We start from the raw sequence: 19,359 nt of genomic DNA, 5'->3' as shown, positions 1-19,359 counted from the left end.
TCATTAAATAGCTTATTTACGTGTTTATTTAAGGTAATTCATTAAAATATATATATACGTTTTCGTAAGCCAATATCATTATCCGCAACATTTTCCGTTCACGCGAATCTCTGGAACGTATCCCTCGCGAATGCCGAAGGAAAATTGTACAGGCGTAGTGGGCCCCGCTGTGTGTGTGTGTGGGTAAACGTGTAAGTAAGACGGTAGTGTCGCGAGATAGCATGCCGCCCTATGAACCCGCTCACGGCCAACGCCGGTGACGATTATCTGAACCGGTCCTCGGCCTCCCCTAGGTTGACTCAGCCTGGAATGAGTACCTGGTGCAAGTGTGTAAACATCGTCACTGGGGAGACAAAGGCGGCTTGGTTCGTGATGCTTGCTATCCATCCCCTCGTGTGCCGTGCCAGCCGTCATAGGTGCTCGCCAAATAAGCACTTGCCCCAGAAGTCTGTTCAGGCTAGCGGGGGATCTTTGTCTTTTGTATGTGTGTGTGTGTGGGTAAAGGGGGCTCGGCAAGCAAGGACAGCAAGTGGCACGAGTTGAGCGTAAAATTGGCCCACACCAACCGCAGGACTCCATGGCTGGTTAGCACATGCCATGTGCACTAAAAGCTGATCTGCACCATTCGAGGCGTGGAACAAGCGAGCCGTTTGCACGGCTTTATCTGAGTCATAAGAGCTGTGTTTACGTTCCTGGAAGCGCTCTGCGAGCCAGCAAAGTCAACACGGTCAACTTTGATAACGGCTGGCCGAGATATTTGACGCTTGCATCACGCAGGCCAAGTGTTTCTGTGCTCAGACAATACCCGGCGATGAATCGCCACACGTGAGGGTTGATTCATCAAAGGCACCATAATTGTCTTCACTGATCTACAGCGTGCGTGTCAAATCTTACATTTGAGCAAAACAGGGACATGTTGAGGTTTTTTTTTCTATAGTTCCCCTGGCTTGGTTGGAGCATGTATTTATCAAATACAGGTGTACAGTGCATTCATGTGCAACAGCTGGCACGTATCAAGAGATGGCACGCTTTTAGGAACGAGCTTGTACCCTTCACGAAACTTCTCTACAGTGTCAGCGATGGCTACAATCACCCACGTTGTTTGATTTTCCCACAGGAATCTCTCTCATCTAGTGTCACCCCAGGGAGCATGCGTGAGTGTTTATATGACGATAACAGAAGGTCTATAAACACGCTGCGTTTTCTTCAGTCTCGGAGAATTCCAGATGTGCTCTTTAATTCTGTTATAGAAATGGATAGGGAAGTATATCCTGGGATTAAACCATAGACTAACCCATAACAAAGTGTACAATAACATTGTATGCCCTCTCAGCGTGTGCTCATACGTGTGCACTTGCTTTTATTGTGATTTACACAGTTGCTGAGCACAGGTTCAAGGGCCCAACGTGTCACGTGGCCGGTCACAAATAGCACCATGAAAAGTTGTAATAGATAAGAATTATAAAGGCTTCGGGAGTGGGGAGGAGAGACGATGGGAGGGAATTCCAAAGTGGAACAGTGCAAGGGAAGACGTAGAGAGAGAGAAGTGTTTGTGACCTGCAGCGCGGTGAGTGAACGCAGTGTGATGGATGAGACTAAACAGTCTCATCATCCAACATGGGTTGGATGCATCGACGAGGGAAGTGCACGGGAACAGCGACCATGGCAGTGGAGATAGGAAAGCAATGGGGTAGTAGTGATGGATGAGCGATAAGGAGGTGTCTGCTTGCCGGTGGGGTGACCTCGTGACTCGAGTGAATAAGTGAGCGCTGGATCATCAATTCACCTGGCTGCTTTATGTTGAATCACCTTAACTGCTTTACAGACTTACGTGCACAAAATTGCACTCCTTTGTGTGTAAAAACATACACTCCTGTAAACACATCCAATGTATACTGGCACTTTTTTTTTACTGAAAGAGATTGTGTGAACTTCTGTATAGATGTGTGTTTTGTCTTCTTGCACTGCAGTGTTTTGAATGTCTCACTACTTTACAAGATAAATGTTTATGACACGTGGTGATGTACGATCATCTCTCACACCGTTCACTCCTTGCAGACAATACCGTAGTCTGATGATATTCTGGAAGTTAATAAAACGACAGTAATAATTGTACCTTAGCTCGCCACATTTAATACATGCATTGGATAGCAATTTTACTTTACTGAATGGATAATTCATGACTATCGTCTAAACACAACTGACTCCACAAGTAATGCTGTGCCATCCTTGCATTGCGATTTATAATCGAGAATACTGTTTGTAATTGTATTTAAGGATATGTTTTTTCCCCGTATTGGTGAATGCAGTGATGTGCCGTGTACACGTTCTATGTACGCTGAAGAATGGATTTCAATCGATTAAATTATTCAGCATTGCATTGCATCATGGCAACTGCTGATACAGCTAAAAACTACGTTGCATTTTAACCTTTGACACGGCCCAGCGGTAACGCGTTTGCCACTTGTTGCAGAGGTTCATGGTTTGACTCCAGCAGCTGGCCCGATTATTCCCGCAGATAAAATCACCATAATTATGCTTCGCAGTGAACGTTAAAGATCCTCTGATGTCATCTGCAAGAGTTCGGTCCAGGTTGCACATTTCTTGATTGTGACTATGCATCATGGCCCCTTACTGGCAGACGAATGGCCGTTTGCAGGCCAGGTCCTGAGTCACCTTCTGTCCACTGCTACTGGGGTGGTGTGCCCTCTGAAATGTTTGAGACGCTAAGTAAATCGCTTCTGGAGATGTCCTGACCAAAGTATTGCTTTGCAATAGAGTAAAAGTTTGCACTGTTACCAGCTTATATTAACATCTGTAAACAATGGCACACAAATGCTGAGTGCGGATGGGTTAATTGGTCAGGCCGCACACGTGGCGGTCAAATGTGAGATGTTGTTACTCTACTGTGTTTTTAGTTGGTCGAACGTTAGAAGGAATAATAATTTGTTTATGTGTGAGCCTTGGATCTTTTCGGGCGAGCTTTCAGAGTGACTGCCAGGGTCCCGGGTTTTATGCCATGCGTGTCCCCCTCCTGAGGTTGCACAGATAGGGCACATTTTGTTTGTTTTGAAGGATGTAATCAATACCTGCCACATTTCTTCTGGCACGTTTATAAAAGGGTTGACATTCAAGCGAGTTGTTTGGAAGCACAAGATGATCGCTTTCCTGTAATTTCCTTCGAGATTACAGGAAATGGCTAGAACGTTTTGCACACGTACTACTACCAGGATCACGTGGGGTGAACCTATCCTGGGAGTCTGCAATGGCTTACATGACTTAGTCTGTGCCTGTATAAATCGCTGTACATATATATAAAACCATGCGTGTCTGTGTGCATGTGCAGACTCCGTTCATGTGTTTGAATGTCTGTCCATGTGTAAGAAAGGCTGCAAATGTGCATTGTCTTATCTCCAAAGTATAGACATCTGTGATGTGACGGCAAGATATTGGCATGAGTATTGTCTTGTGTGTACATGTAACTATGTGTACGTGAATGTGCATATAAACTTCTGCGTGTTGCATGTGCGCGTACGGTGATGTGTGAGGAGTGGTTGTGTAGTGGTTAGCGCACTGCACCACGAACCCAGTGACCCGAGTTCAATTCCCGCTGACTGCAGGCATCGGTGTCGAATATCTGAACCGCTCCTGGGACCTCTCCTAGGTCTACTCAGCCTCAAATGAGGACCTGCTGCGGTGTAAAAATATTAGCACTAAAGGCGGCAACAGCAGATGGGCGCGGTGGTGGCCACCCACTGCCTCGTGCGCCGTGCTGTCCTTAATAGTTACTAGCTAACAGCACGTGCCCCAGCAGTCTGTTAAAGGCTATAAGGAGGTGGTCTCTGGCTTTCGTGTGATGATGATGTCTGCAGTGAGATTCTGCGTGCGTCTGCGTGTGTGCACGCCCGCGCTGTCTCAGCATTGCTGGGGTTATCACCGGGGCACTGAATAAATTGGAAGATGATTTTGTATTTGTCGAGTGGTAACAGGCCCAATGCCAAGATTCGCCGGTGGTCTTGGGATTGTGTAATAACGTAATTTTAAAAGGTTAAATCTAGAGCTGGCAGTCACGTGGGTATGTCAAATACAAAATAGAGACAAATATTTGTATAAATGCGCAGTTGTATGTACTTATGTGTTAAATAAACTAAGTACGGTAAAGGTGGTGCACTGTAATTGTAAGCTCAATCAACTGCTGCCGAAAGGGCCACCACTAGTTAGAGCCTGCATAGCGGATGTTTTGACCTCGAGGTGGGAGTACCCAAACTTGATCCCACCACACGGGGCCTGCCAATCGACTTAATGTAGCATGCCCATTTATACTGCTGGGTGTGGGGGGGGGGACAAAGGTGGGAGTTTGGTAATGGAGTAAAATAAACGTTCCCATTGTTTCAACTGTCGTGCTTGAAGATCGAGCCCGGCGACACTCTGGATTGCAATCCCCGTGTGCTCGCTATTTTACCACGGCAGCATGCCGGCGTATGCGTTGCACGATAACCACCGCAACTACAGCACAGAACGGCTTGTTATAGAAATGGACGCCTTGAATACCACTGGCTCGTGATCTTGAGAATGCAGACCTTTTTTTTTTCTTTAAGCGAGAATGCACAATAATCCGAGGCATCACGGGCGGTTGCTCCCGTGATGCGCACAAGAGAATCACAGAGGTGCTGGCACGTGACAACGTGAATCAACACGCAGGGATAATCGAGGCATCGGCGGTTTCACTTGGTAGCTTGCGGGCCGTGGACACCGCCAAACAGTTGCTACTTTGGCCCAATTTTGATTTGCGCACAACAAATTTGCGGGGGAAATTTGCTCAATCGGCACGAGTTATATTTTTCTACGGGTATATTTCTATGGACATATTTATATCTACGTGGCTTTACCGAAAGACCCATAGAATATGTATTCCTGCAGTCACGAAAGCTGTAAGTCAAGATTCAGAAGAGACATTGCACGCTTATATTGGGACTGCATGATCTCTGCCAGAGATGTCCCTCTCTTCTCTCTCGTCACCTCCCTACGAGATCTACTCCTGGTTATAACTCCCAGTTGCGATTCTTAGCATCCATTATCATTACGCAATGTGTAGTAAGTTTAATTCGGCTTGGCCATGGTACTGACTGCACTTTTGCTTGCATTGAACAGACACGAAAACGGAATCAGATAACGTAATCCTCTGTTTTTTTCTGTTTGTCAGTCTCCTCCGATGCAAATACACGCGCATTCTTTTATCGCATACCAAACAGTTACGTATTTCAGTTAAACTGTAATTTTCGCACTTTTGAGACCACCTCTTAATGCCAAAATGAGCACTTACGGCAAACCGGTCCTTCTAGAATTAACACACACACATACCCGCTGTGTTTTTGGCCAGCAGCTGTGTACTTATCTCAATTTCTACTTTCGCTTGTCAACGAAGGTTTAGCTGGAATGTGTCTGAGCTTGGCCTTATGGCTTAATGTTTTATCGTGAACATGATAGCGGTCGTGCAGCCACTATGACAGTGGGACAACTCAACTGGTGTTTGTGGTTTTTTTTTAAGTGAAAGATGCATGCAGAGCCTAATGTTTCTGTACGTGCGTGTTTGCATTTGGCATCATTGCTTAAACAAACATTGACACAGCACAAGTGGGTGGGCATTGCAGTGCCGAATAATACTGCTTCGTTCTCAATACGAGGCTTATGAAAAACCACAAAATGTGGCACTTGAGACAAGTGTTGGCCAAAGTCACGTTGATATTTTTAATCATAACCTTTTTGACCTGTTTTGTAAATGAAGCAATGCCTTTATTTAAAAAATTGTTAACCTCCTAAAGGTCTCAGATGTGCATTGGCAGTGTGTGAAGAGTTGCTTAAGCGCAGTTCGTGGAAACTATGGATTTCTACAGTTTTAAATCATACACTGCAGTAACACGCGTGAGCCAATGCATCTAATATATATGCCCCATCCTTATTATTTTAACCACTCCCATGCGTGGCGTATATATATATATTTATTTTTAATTATTTTCCAAAACACCTTTTGCCACTGGTGTACGTTTACAATAAAAACAAGTCAGATAAGACACGTGCTGGTGTGTTTAGGCAGATTGAAGCACTTAATGTGATGACTCCCATGTGAATACTGTAATGCCAGGCCTTAGGACGCCTCTTATTGCAAATCAGTTTCCACAGCATACCATCGCAGCTTCGAGAATATCCCACGCTTTGATATTTGCATGGAATGAGGGATTCTCACCACGATAAAAATCTCGAGCGATCCCATCCACTGCCAACATACAGCAGCTCCCAACGACCAGCAAACCTGGCCAATAACGGCTGCACCCTGTACAAGGTTTAAGCAGCTCTGCAGTGTTGGTGTTTACACACACTGTGGCCGCTGCCCGTTTCCTTTTGCGAAGACAGATTGCGGGGCCATGTTGGCTACTGTTGCCCCAACGCTGCACTGGACTAACTAAGGCACACGTGGCCACGTAATGCGGGAAAACGAAGACGCATTGAGTGCCAACTGCGGCCGCACGTGTCGGCCTTCGTTTTTTTTTTGCAGTAGAAGTCGATGTTTATGTCAGTGACTTTTGGATCCAGGAACGATGGTGCCCCGTATTCTACGACGTTATGGCAGCTCTACGGTGTTCACAATTTGCTGTCAACACTTGCTCCTTTTTGTGTGTGCTGTCAGCAATTATTCTCTGTTTTGTAGAAGAAGCCTGTTGGGGGCATTCGTGAAGTGCATAAACCGGCTTTGACTGTTTAGTTCGTTGTACACTAATTACATCGTCCAGAATGTGCCCGATCTTATGAGACCTCAGAAGCTAAGTAGGTTTGAGCTTGGATAGTGCTTGGATGAGTGACCACTGGACACACACAAAAAAACAGGCACAGAGGGCAGTGCAGAAGACTCCGTGGTTTTATTATCTCCCAACCTTCCCCTACTCGAACTGACCAGCGTGAAGTATTGTTACACAATCCTCGATGCCTGCATGCCAGTGGATTGACAGGCAATGGGTTGACATGTGGATCTGTGATTTATTTATTTTTTTGCTGGTAAGTTATATCTGCTCTGTTATTTTTATTCAGTTCCATTTGATGGGATTACTCACTGGCGTAATACATGTTATTTTCGTTGCCTACATCTGCTAAAAATGCTTCGCATGCACAGCTGTCGAATTGGCAATGTAAAGTCAGGTTCCTTTGCACAAAAGATCCCTGGCTATGACTGGAACCCAAATCTCTATGACAATGCGAGCGCCCCCATATACCCAAAGTTATTAAATTACAGGATGGGAATTAATAATTATAGGATTGTAGTTATAAGTATAATGCAAACCAGCCCAATATCTGCAAAAAAGTTTACTACATTATTTGTCGCTCATACTGTAGCCCTTTAAATATGTGCGGTACCGTATCATAATGCCTTACGTACATCTTTAGTGCTATTTGGTAGAGCAGAGTGCTTAGTGAACTGCACTATAATCCTAAAAACGTGAGTGTAATTGCCAGACAAGCTAACATCAAGTTCTATCTCAACTGGTCTTACGCCTCTCTTTTACCAACAGGCCAGCATTAAGTATGGTCACATAACCCCTACAGCCAACATGACATACGGAGGCCATCATTCAGTAGCGGATTGACACAAGATTGTAAATTATGCTAATGACTGTACCCCGGGGTACCAAATAATACTAAATAGTCGAGGCAATTCAATATTTTATTTCTGGGACACTTTTTTTCCAGGGGTGTACTTCACTCCGCGACTGGGGCACCAATCAATCCGAAATCGGTGCCACACTCCGCGATGTCGAAACGAAGCGAGGACGATTGCGCCGAAACCCTGAACGCTCGCACGCACCGTGGTGGTGCATCGTGTACAGCTCGTCGAGATGAGTCGATTGCCGCATCCCCGACCATCAGCAGACTAAAAATTACTGCATCATGGACATTATGCGAGAGCCGGGGTACTGTGGTAGCCCGGGGTACCACCATGAGGTTCAGATGATACAAAATAATGATACTTGATATACAGTAATTAAAGGTTGGGTACGATCAGGAATGACAACCATTTATCTCCACAACGATGGGATCCATATTCTTGGTTCTTTCGGTAAAGTCACGTAGAAGGGAAACAATAAAATAATAAAAATATAAAACAATAAAAAAACAATAAATCAAAACGATGGGATCATTTGTCATAATTCATGGCCACGATTCAGTTTAACAATCAATTCCTATTTGTCTCATTTTGACCATCTCACTTGTATTGCTTCTAAAAAAATTCCCGTCATCAAATTATATAGCGACCGTTAGGACATTGTTTGCATGAACTGTAAAGTCAACTTCGTGAATATCTGGATAATGGTGGGAGATTGGCCCAGATGATGCAAAACAAATGTACATTAACATTATGAGACCTAAATTTTTATTTAAAGCTTTCGTGACTGCAGTAATTCATATTCTTAGTTTTTTCGGTAAAGTCACGTTGAAGAGAAACAACAAAATAATAAAATATATATAAAACAATAAAACATTCTCACGACGTTTCGACCATAACTCAAACGGTCATCTTCAGGTGTGACATATATATTTTATTATTTTGTTGTTTCTCTTCAACGTGACTTTACCGAAAAAACTAAGAATATTATGAGACCTCCTTTGCCAGTAAAAAGATATAGTAATAGGTTTTACCCTTTTAACTGGCACAAAAACTGACACCTTTATTCAAGGCATCATGTTTGCAATGACCACAGAGCCCTCAATACTCTGATAGTGCGCTGTTTTTGAGTTGTACCCGTTTTGGCGTCTTCTGGTCCAACACCAATGGAGACTAGGCTCTAAGAAAAGCTGTCTCGGGTGTGGACCAATCAAATTCAAGGACAGTGCATATTATTATCAGAGTTGTCTCTTTTGTTTGCATTTTGACTGCTTGTGTTGTGGTTATTGCAAACATGATGCCTTGAATAAAGGTGTCAGTTTTTGTGCCAGTTAAAAGGGTAAAACCTATTCCTATATCTTGTTTCTGGCAAAGGAGGTCTCATAATGTTAATGCTCGCCCCGAGCCCTCAATACTCTGATAGTGCGCTGTTTTTGAGTTGTACGCCTTTTGGCGTCTTCTGGTCCAACACCAATGGAGACTAGGCTCTAAGAAAAGCTGTCTCGGGTGTGGACCAATCAAATTCAAGGACAGTGTATATTATTATCAGAGTTGTCTCTTTTGTTTGCATTTTGACTGCTTGTGTTGTGGTTATTGCAGACATGATGCCTTGAATAAAGGTGTCAGTTTTGTGCCAGTTAAAATGGTAAAACCTATTACTAAATGTACATTAGGCTGTAAAAAAAAAACGTATTCATCGTGAACCTTTGTAGAATGGGGGCGAGGGGGCGGGGGTGAAGACGTGGAACGCATCGTCGATTCTTAGTGCTTCATAAAGTAATCGGTTTACTCGTGGGTGAGTTTGTGTCCACTGAACCTTGACGAGTGAGGAGAAACCACCCAGCAAAACCAAGCACGCTTAATCTGCAACCCACATAATCCACCCGCGGTTAAACAAGAGCTAACAGTACACAATAGCTTCTCACATGCACTATTACATTTATGCACCTTGAGAATAATAATTAATTCCGATCGCTACGCCATTGGATGCCTCGTAAATCCATATTATGCACATAGCTGTACAACGTTTTTTTATGGTTTGGCCACTTCAACTAAATACACTTGAGGGGAGAGGCACCTTCAAAAACTTTCCAAAATTATAACCAGTTATGGTACATTTTCCCAAATATTAATTCTCATATTAAAATACCGAACGATGCCAACGTGCCAATCTTGTGAGCAATACCCACACGAAAAACCACGTCGTCCTTTCGTGTAACTTGGTAGAAATATTGTAAAAAAAAATAACCCAAATCTTCTGGCCCATTGTGTATCATAGGCAAATGGCCATTCTTTGGAGTGCTGCATGTATAATACCACACAAAGACAAATATCCCGCATATACTCTTATGTAAGCGCACAACTTTATCTATCTTTGACGAACGCTGCACTTTCCATCGTTTTCATGCAGGGGGCGCTGCAAACCTACGCACCCCCTGCATGAACGACGGAGGCGCAGGGACAGACGTTCGATTACGTTGGAATCGATCTGCAGACGGCGGTCTTCTCGCACGGCCAGCAGCTCCGTGTCGCCTTATCTCGATCCCGCAATCCCAAGCAGGTGAAAGTCCACATCGAACCGAACCCCCCCCCCCCAGCAAGGCCATCTACTTAACGACGAGAGAAAATTCACACGAAATGTCGTTTTCAATGAAGTCTTCCACATGTAAAATGATATGAACTTTTAATGAAGAAATAACTGTATCTAATTCAAAACATAATACAATTAAAAAATGTTTCATTTTAAACCTTCAAAACGGAGCTTCGGGTGCTTGCGTGTATGCGTCGTTCGTGTGCAATATTTTTCGTGACTTTCCTGGCCCGAAGGCCGTAAATGGTTGTGAGGGGCGCCACATGCACACCTGAACAACCCCTAGTAGCCTATAACAGACTGCTGGGGAAAGTGCTATTAGCGAGCACCTATGAAGGCCGGCGTGGCACACGAGGGTGAGTGTCCAGCAGGGTGCCCGGCCACCTTTGTCTCCTCAGTGCGGATGTTTACACACTGCACCGGGTACACATTTAAGGCTGAGTCGACCTAAAGGAGGTACAGGACTGGTTCAGATATCCATCACCGATGTTGGCCTTAAGCGGGAATCAAAGTTGGGTAGTTGGGTCACCACAGCACTTGGGCCAGGTTAGGTGCATCTAGAGGCATACAATATGCTATGTGATACGCACACACAGACAATATACTGTAATTTAGTATTACAGTATTGCAGACAATTTCGCCTTTGGTCCAAACGTCTAGAATGTGCTTGCTCTTGCCAGATCCCAGAGGCCACGCAGAGTTGAGCCTGAGTAGCATTGGGATGAGTGCTCACCACGCATAACAGGTGTTATACACTGTAGTAACAAACAAAAAAATCATTCTACTTTACTTCTATGTTCCGTTGTCCATGATCCCCGACTTCACCAACCCGCACTGACCAGCATGATGAATGAACCACGGTAACATAACGCCCGCAACCCGCACGGCACGGGGAGGACTTCATCCAGCAGTGGATTGATAAAGAGGCCGTACACAGCATACAGGAGACAAGTATTGCCTGCGCATGCCCCTCTGTCCAACCATGCTGCAAAGTTATCGGGCGGGCCGGGGGGTTGGTGCCAGAGTCTAGGCCAATTATTCGCCTATAAATATCCCCGGCTATTTCTTTCCAGCACAAGCTGACACCCTTTCTGACTCAGCCCCCCACCCTCTCTGCACGTGCACCGCACACTAAACCAGGGCACGCCAGCTGACGGTGTCTGTGCATTTGCTTATTTATTTAAACGCTCACCAGCGATGTACAATGTACCCTCCGGTTCAGCGTGTCCGTCGGTTTATTTAAAACGAGAAAGTATTTTTTGTTTGTTTCTTTTTTACCAGGAAATAATATGCATGTACCCGCCCACGATCATATCAACCGGAATGTGCCAGGTCTCGTCAGATCTCGAAAGCTAAGCAGGGTGGGGGTTTGGCGCCTGGCAAATTGCTGGGACACGTGACCGCCGTGCGTGCAAAGGCAGGCGCTATAGGCATTGTTGGAAGTGCAGCAAAGTCCACTGTTGTTCTGCACTCCCTCTCTACCCTAAGCAAAACAACATTGCATTGACTCGCGTGGTGAAGTATAGCCACGGTGTGTAGATACCTTCATCCAGCAGTGGATTGGCCAAACGGACTGTACGTGTACACATGCATTCGACAGAAAGAAAAGTAATGCAATCGCACAGCCGTGCCATACATCTCACAAAGGAAACATAGCAAAGCGTTAGGAATGATATAAAACAAATTATAATAACTGACCCCAAGAAACATGACTCATTTCCATATCAAATCCAATTTATCGTATGAGAAGGCATTGCTACTTCTATGATAGTCAATTATTATTAATTGCATAACATATCAAAACCCAGACTGCAATATCAACGAATGGCACATAAGTAAAGTCAGAGTCACACACGTCAAAGTGTGTGTCTTGTGGCAATCAAACCAAACATGCACTAGACCTGAGAGATGAAAGCTGCATTTTTAAGTGCCAAATACATTGTAATGTCATGGGTTGTTTTTGTACTGCCATTGGTGACCAGGCTGAGAAGCTGAACTCTCAATAGAACTGCTTTAATGGTGGTTTGTTTTGCCCCGATTTTAACCTTCACTTTGGTGGCTGAGATGTCGACTTAATAGCTGAACAATTATGGGAAAAGGAAAGATCGCTCCAAGATTATTCTTCTCTAGCAATGGCATTTTTTTTATCTCCAGATGTTTTGACAGCCGATCATGAGGCCCTTTTCATGTTTGCCAGTCCACGCACCAGTTTCCTAAGGTTAACTGCTCAGCGTGTGCATCGTTTGGACCTCCTGAGCAGCTAACTCTCGGAAAATGCCATGTGCACTTGCAGTAATTAAAATATATCATGATTGGCTGTCAAAACGTCTGAAGATGGAAATACTACGGTTGGAGAAGCGTTGTCTTGGTGAGAACTTCTCCTTACCAAGATTTGAACCCAGAATCTCAGCTGTGGTCTGCTGTGGTGTTGGGACGCCTGTGACATTGGACCACTGAGTCACCTGACCAGCTCGGTAATGCATATTTAATGACAAGTATGAATATATGAGAGTGGAAGCGATAAAAAAGCTGGGATACTTATTAAAAGTAAACACTGAAATATGCATAGATCTCGTAGCTCCTTCACATCAAAGCATTTATTAACTCGCCATGTACCAGAAAAATGTTAAGTTCACACTTTAAAATAGTCAAAATTTCATATCTGTATATGTTTACACTTTGACAGTTTACACTTTGTATCAACAATACATATATTACATCAATAGTGGAAATTCTATACTATGGATAGAATTACCCGGCCATATGAATGTAGAATTTCACCACTGACTCAGGTTTTATTTACACAAATGAGTAAAGAATCACACTCTTGTGAGCATGGAGTCACACTGATTTTAATGTTTGCAAAAGATATGTAAACAAAGCATTGCTTCATCAACTACAGCAACTTCGATTCTTAAGCTCACGGTATATGCGTCGAATTGCGAGTGTCTTGTTCACATGTATTGTTATAGTTGACCGATGTATGAAATTATTATTGCGAGTGTCTGTTCACATGTATTGTCTATGTGATGGATTCCCCTTACCCCTGCAGCCACTAGTGCAAGGGTCAGAAAACCTGCGGAGCGCAAGCCGCATGCGGCACTTTGAGGACTGGTGCTTCGTGACGTTATTTATTCAGGACCACCGTCCCGTATTCACACGCGTTGCTGCTTTTGAAATATCGAGGGGTTTTTTATACCTAATTTGAAAAAAAGTGGCTCCTCTTGTTTTTTTTTGGTTGCTGACCCCTGGCCCCAGTGGATGCTAACAATTAACACAATATATACAATAGAAAGAGAATAATTGACCAATGAATGAAATCGCTAATTCTGAATTGTGACAATATCAGTATCCAGGCTGTTGTGATCATAACACCGTGAGTGGACTAAGCACTCTGTGTCTGCTCCGTATGCACGCACACACACACAATCCAAAGAAGATTCCACCGGAATATAAAATCCAGAATTGAACCAAAATTAAAGATGTGGTTAGATTTGGATACTATAAAATCCCACCTAAGATATAAGTCACTTGGATGGGCTGTCATGTGGGGCCAGGCGTGCCTCTGAAAAAGAGCTAATAGCTCAGTGAGCTTTACCTGGTAAATAAAAATAGTAAACAGTATTCACACATTGCAGGCTGGGTTGGCCTAGCATTTACATATGAAAAATTCATTCGTGTTACAAAACGTGTGGTTGTAGATGAACGAAGGCATGGTTCTAAAGTTTTAGAGCAAATGATGTACACGATCCCTGGTGTAAGAAACGTGTCGTTAAAGAAGTAAAGTTTGATTTATTGATCGATAGACCCCCCATAGTATGCAACATATATACCTGCAACTGTGTTTCCTTTATACAAATGTCAACCGATAATAAATTGATGCCCAGCCAAAAAAACACAACAATGGTGTCTGGTGTTAGCCCTACGGCGCTGGGCACTCACAACGACCTATTACTGCGCGCACTGAACAAAGATCAGGACCTCCAGTTGACAAACGACCACGGACGCGTTTTACAGCCGTTGTTGGACATCTGAACATCACCAAACAGACGGGCAAGCCTTGGGTTTCACGCACTGCCCTCCATCCGATCTCCTTGGGAAGTGTATTTGCATCATTGTGCAGAGAGAGAGAGAAGGAGCTCCTCTGCCCCGTCAAACATCGAGAGCAATGCAACTCATAATACTCGCACTAGTGCAGTTTCATTTGTTTTACCATACTTGCATTGATACATTACTGTATTGTGTATCAAGGGGGTGGCCATTTCTTTTGTGTTACGTGCCGTGCGTTCAACAAATGCGTGCCCTATTGAGTTGGGCTTGGATGTGTGGGGTTTTTTTTCCTTTCTCACAAATTCCACGACCAGACGAGAGAAAAAAGAAAAATAATTTCATAGCTACTTTTGAAACTGGCTCCCGTGATCCCATAAATCCAATACCTGTACTGTATATAGGTTAGCACACGAGGAGTTGTTTTATAAAAGCCCTTTGCGAATTGGCAGTCCGCATGCATCTGCATCGCATTATGAAACTGCAGACACACGCACACACACACACACGCTAAAATACATTTGACGTTGCATACTCTCGCTGTCTATATAACGAAAAAAATGTCGATACTCTATTGACCAAACCACTGATGGGATGAGGGCCTCACCCACACTGTCGGCAATGGGGGTGGGGGATGCGTTTTTTTTACCATACTTCACCATGCTGGTCAATTCGAGTTGGTAAAGGTGTTAAGGGGTCCCAGGACCGGTTTAGCGATCACTCACCACAGATATTGTCCATGGCCAGGAATCGAACTCGGGTCACCGAGTTCACAGCGCAGTGCGCTAACCCCATCCCCCACGTAGCGCTCCTCGTCGACTTATAAAGTAAAAGTATGCATTGTGTATAGGCGTAGAGACATTGTCGAGTCATCAACCACTTTGATCGGAACTCTATCACTCGCAAGACATAAATACATATTTTTAACGTGTTTTGTCGCCAACCTCGGACGAAACGTGATAAGGTATTTAAATTTCAAACACGTCGAAAGATGGAGGGAGGGAGCGAGAGAGAGAGAGAGTGGTTGTATTTGAAAAGTGGAATGTAAGTAGCTTACAGGCCACTTGCAGTTACTTAGAGGAGCAATTTGGGAATGCGTTGTGTGTTTAAATGCGCCCGAGACGCTCCGCGAGCAATGAATCATTAACCCATCCGTGCGTTTGTGTGACTTGTAAGACGATACACCGCGCCGGCCAAGACGGCGTTTGAACTCAACGAATACGGGCGGAAAGGGGTAGAGAGAGAGAGGAGGGGAAAAAAAACACACACAACTCGGTTGCAGTAATTCACAAAGCATCGGTAATTAATTATCAAACGGCGACGACGTTAAATGGCCTGGCCGTGTCTGCCTTTTGCTTGGCCGCTCATCGAGAGATGAGAGGGGAGAGGACTCGCTCGATCGAGAGAGGGTCCTGTGTGGTTTTGTCCGGTCGAGGGGGGGGGGTATAGATTAGAGTTGTAAACTGTGGAATATACTGTATACACACGCACCGATTATATCAGAGTAGCAGTTATAGCCAGCGGCTGTTTCAGCGCCACTCTGTTTTATATTGAGAGAGAGAGAGGGGGGTGGGGGCAAAGCTGCGCTCTCTTTATTGCAGTCAAAATTAATTGATTGTGTTGCGAGGCACAAAGAGACAGCGACAAACGCGGGTCGATGTGATCGAGATAGCGATTCTAACGTGACCTGCTCATTGTGGAGCATACACTTCGTGCAATCACGAATTCATAATCTTTGGTTCTTTCCGTAAAGTCACGTCGAAAGAAAAATAATAAAGTGAATAAAAAAAATAAAAAAAACACTAAACCATTAGTGTTTTTTTTATTATTTTTATTCACTTTCTTTTTTTATTTTTCTATCTACGTGACTTTACGGAAAGAACCAAAGTATAAGAATTCCTGCAGTCACGAAAGTTTTGAGTCAAAATGTATCACGCTTGCAGTTTTGCGTGGACTACGGCAATCATTAGAATCATCAGCCGTGGGGAATGTATCTCTTCTGAAGCGCATGGGTTTGCGCCATCATCCTACACATGGCAACGCGGGACCCCCACGGTTCTGTTTTCTTTCGCAGACCTCCTGCTCTTCTTATCCTCCCCCGGTCTCACACCCCGAGACGAGAGCTCGCACCCCCCCCCCCCCAACTGAATGTTCGATCGTCACAAAACGACACCGATTCTCGTCGTATCGCCGTGCTTAATGGCTGAAGGGACACGTGGGTCGATCTGCCTCAATCCCCCCCCCCTCCTCCTACTCCTCCCCCCTCTCCCTGTTATCCTTCTTAGATCTCAGCCAGCCTTCATTATCACCTTGTTGTTAGATTCTAAACAAATGACCCCCCGACGCTTAAATGCTTCCGCCCCAGAGCCTGCCCTCCATAGATAATTATCACCTTGCGGATGCAGGGTTGACTAAAACCACACACGTTATGTTGATCATGGGGCCTCCTTTGCCAGTACCAAAATATGAGAATCGGTTTTCCCCTTTTTTTTAAGAAAGCTGTCTCTGGTGTGGACCAAACAGTTTCAAAGACAATGCATATATTATCAGAGTACGTTTTTTGTTTGCATTCTGACCACAAGTATTGTCGGTTCATGCAGACAATGATTCCTTGTAAAAAGGTTTAAGTTTGGTGTTTTAACATCTTAACACACCTGTTTTGTTGCCAGAAAAAAAAGAGGGGAAACCTATTATCACGTTATATCGATCTTTAGATCACATTCTGCCATCCTTCCACCTCCTATCCCACCCGGATCCCCAGACACCTCCCCCACCCCATCTCCCAGTGCGTGGCATGATTTCTCACCTTGTGGGGGGCTTTGAGCAGACGGTGAACTCCCGCGATCTGCTCGATGAGAGGGGTGTCCTCCAGAAATGTGTAGGTAGGCGGTCGCGTCGGCTCGGGGAAGTTGGTGCTGGAGAACGGGTCCGTGTCGTCCAGAAACTGGACTCGGCACGTCAGCGTGGCCATCGCCGTTCACGTGCCCTCTCGTCGCCTGCGTGGCACGCCCCGAGTCTCGAGTTGCTGGCGACTAATGTCGCCCCAGCGCTAATGCACGGGCAATTTGTGTCCCGCCGACGCCGTGTGCGCGTGACGTTGCGACGACACGATGCGCTGCGGCTGCGGCGGCGGCGGCGATGATGATGACTATTGTGGCTTAATCCAAGCGGCTATGCGGGGATGCAAATACGAAAACTCAATTGAAAGAAACAATGTGGATTTTTGTTTTCTTTCTTTCCAAAGCCGGAGAAGTATAACAAGCGAGCGAGAGAGAGATTTTTAAAAAAAACACTACGACGTAATAATACAAACGTCAATGAATCCAGAACGAAACCACAATTCTAAAGGAATTAACAAATAGACACGCACGCGCTCGCCACTCAAAGCAACCCCCCTCCACCACCCCACGACTGCGTTCGCTGTATAGGCGAAGCTATGAAAATGAAGCGACCGATCCGGACAAGGGGTGTTAGCCTCAACACTTGCTGCTGCTGCTGCTGACGGTGCCTGGAGTGTTGTGGCGGCGTTGCTGCTGCTGCTGTTGCTGGCGGTGGTAGCGGGCGGCTGCGTAGCGCAATGCGCGCCTGCCCACTGCGCTCATGTGAGCGAGCGTCTTCTCTCGCTGCTCTTCAGCCTCTCGCCACCACGCACGGCCGTGTGGTGATGATGGGGATGCTGCTGCTGCTGCTGCCGCTGCTGCCGCTGCCGGCTGACGCTGGCAGTCGTAGCAGTAGTGGAAGCAATGACATAGCCCCCAAATGACGGGGGTCGCTGCCGCTGCTGTTTCGTCGATGGGGTGGGTGGGTGGGTGTTGCTGGGAGGAGGAGGAGGAGGTGGGAGTGAGGAAAGGGTGGGGGGCTGAAGGTGGGGGGGGGGGGGTGGAGGAGTCCAGGGATGGATTTGGAAAGGAGGAGGAGCGCATTGATGGGGCTGACGCTGCTGCTGCTGCGGAACGCAGATGCGTGTGTCGAAGCCGGCCGGGTCGTACACGCGTAGCCAATGTCCATGCGTCAGTAACAGCGGCGGGTTCGGTTGGTGCGAGTATCACGTTTTATGGGACGCACTTATTTCTACCCCAAAATTCGCTATATGCGGTTGGGATTCGCTCACGTGCGGTCAGACGTGGGATAACATTGTGTGTGGTGTGTACGCAGCTGTCTCGTGCGGTTTCGCCGTGCGCGCCCTTCTTTTGGAACACATCTACCGCATAAAGCGAGGGAACCCTGCATATGATTGTGGTTAGCGGCAATGTGCTGCAAAGCCAGTGTTATCTGAGTACGATTCCTGTCCAGGGATAACATAGCCGGAAAATGGTAACATAATTATCAACCTGGGGCTTACCCGAGGACGCCTCTCAACCTAAGTGGCTATTGTACGTGGTGTGCTGTAATGCCTTCAGCGATGGGAAGACAAAGGCGTCCGAGCGCGGTTCTGGCCACGCACCACGCCATCGTTTGTACACTGTGCCGCCTTAATAGTTGCTCACTTACAGCGCTTGCTTATGACTGCTGAGTGATCTTCGGCTTTAGTTTGCTCCCAGTAAGTTGACTAGACTCTTTGGAAACGCGCGCGCGTGGTTCTGTCTCCGTGTGTCGGCGTCGCTGTGACCCATCAAGCAAATCCCAAAGGAAGCAGCACTGAAGCGGATAGCTCACAGAGTCACGGACAGGACAAGCCATCATCCATGCAGGGTGCTGAGTTGTGTAACTTTTAGTCGAACAGACTAATAATCGTGCATTCGTGTGAAGTTTACCTCTCCTATACTTTTGCAGTTCTATCGTGCATCTGTATTGTTTGTTGTAATGTTCTGAGCCACCCCTACGGGACATCTGTGAAAAAGCGCTTCATGGCTCATCGGATTCCTCCAGCATAGATACATGTTCTGATTCTGAACAACCGAAATGCTGCCCGTGATACGATGTGGATATAATGGTAAGCTCGCTGGACTTGCAATGCATCTTCCGGCGCGGAAAGTTAAAACAATAGGTAGGATTCTTAAACCTTTCCGTCCTCTGTCCACCCACAAGATGTGCATGGGTACTGCCTCAATTTAGTCTACTGGCAGGT

At 45.6% G+C, this 19,359-nt stretch overlaps 1 protein-coding gene and 1 long non-coding RNA gene across 9 annotated transcripts in view; both read right to left on the bottom strand.

The window, feature by feature from the left end:
* LOC116944038 (FH1/FH2 domain-containing protein 3-like) overlaps window positions 1-18,097 on the bottom strand; it is a 174,099-nt gene extending 156,002 nt beyond the window's left edge. For 6 of the 8 annotated variants that reach the window (XM_076068281.1, XM_076068283.1, XM_076068284.1 and 3 more), the window contains exon 1: window positions 17,098-18,097. In XM_076068281.1, coding sequence (XP_075924396.1) covers window positions 17,098-17,262 — 165 coding nt within the window. In that variant the 5' untranslated portion in view covers window positions 17,263-18,097. The remainder of the gene's footprint in view (window positions 1-17,097) is intronic. The other 2 variants (XM_076068287.1, XM_076068288.1) reach the window with 1 other exon arrangement.
* On the bottom strand, window positions 2,983-17,091 carry LOC142925372 (uncharacterized). Its single transcript, XR_012942352.1, has 2 exons — window positions 8,651-17,091; window positions 2,983-8,414 (listed from the first exon to the last, which is right to left on the bottom strand). It is a non-coding gene; the product is annotated as an uncharacterized LOC142925372 (long non-coding RNA).
* Window positions 18,098-19,359: the final 1,262 nt, after the last annotated feature.

This window comes from Petromyzon marinus, chromosome 20, assembly GCF_048934315.1.
Source record: "Petromyzon marinus isolate PM22_M1 ecotype Great Lakes invasive population chromosome 20, UKy_Petmar_22M1.pri1.0, whole genome shotgun sequence".
Taxonomy (NCBI): Eukaryota; Metazoa; Chordata; class Hyperoartia; order Petromyzontiformes; family Petromyzontidae; genus Petromyzon; species Petromyzon marinus.
Note: the sequence above shows the minus strand (reverse complement) of the source record. Positions and strands in the feature narration are given on the sequence as shown.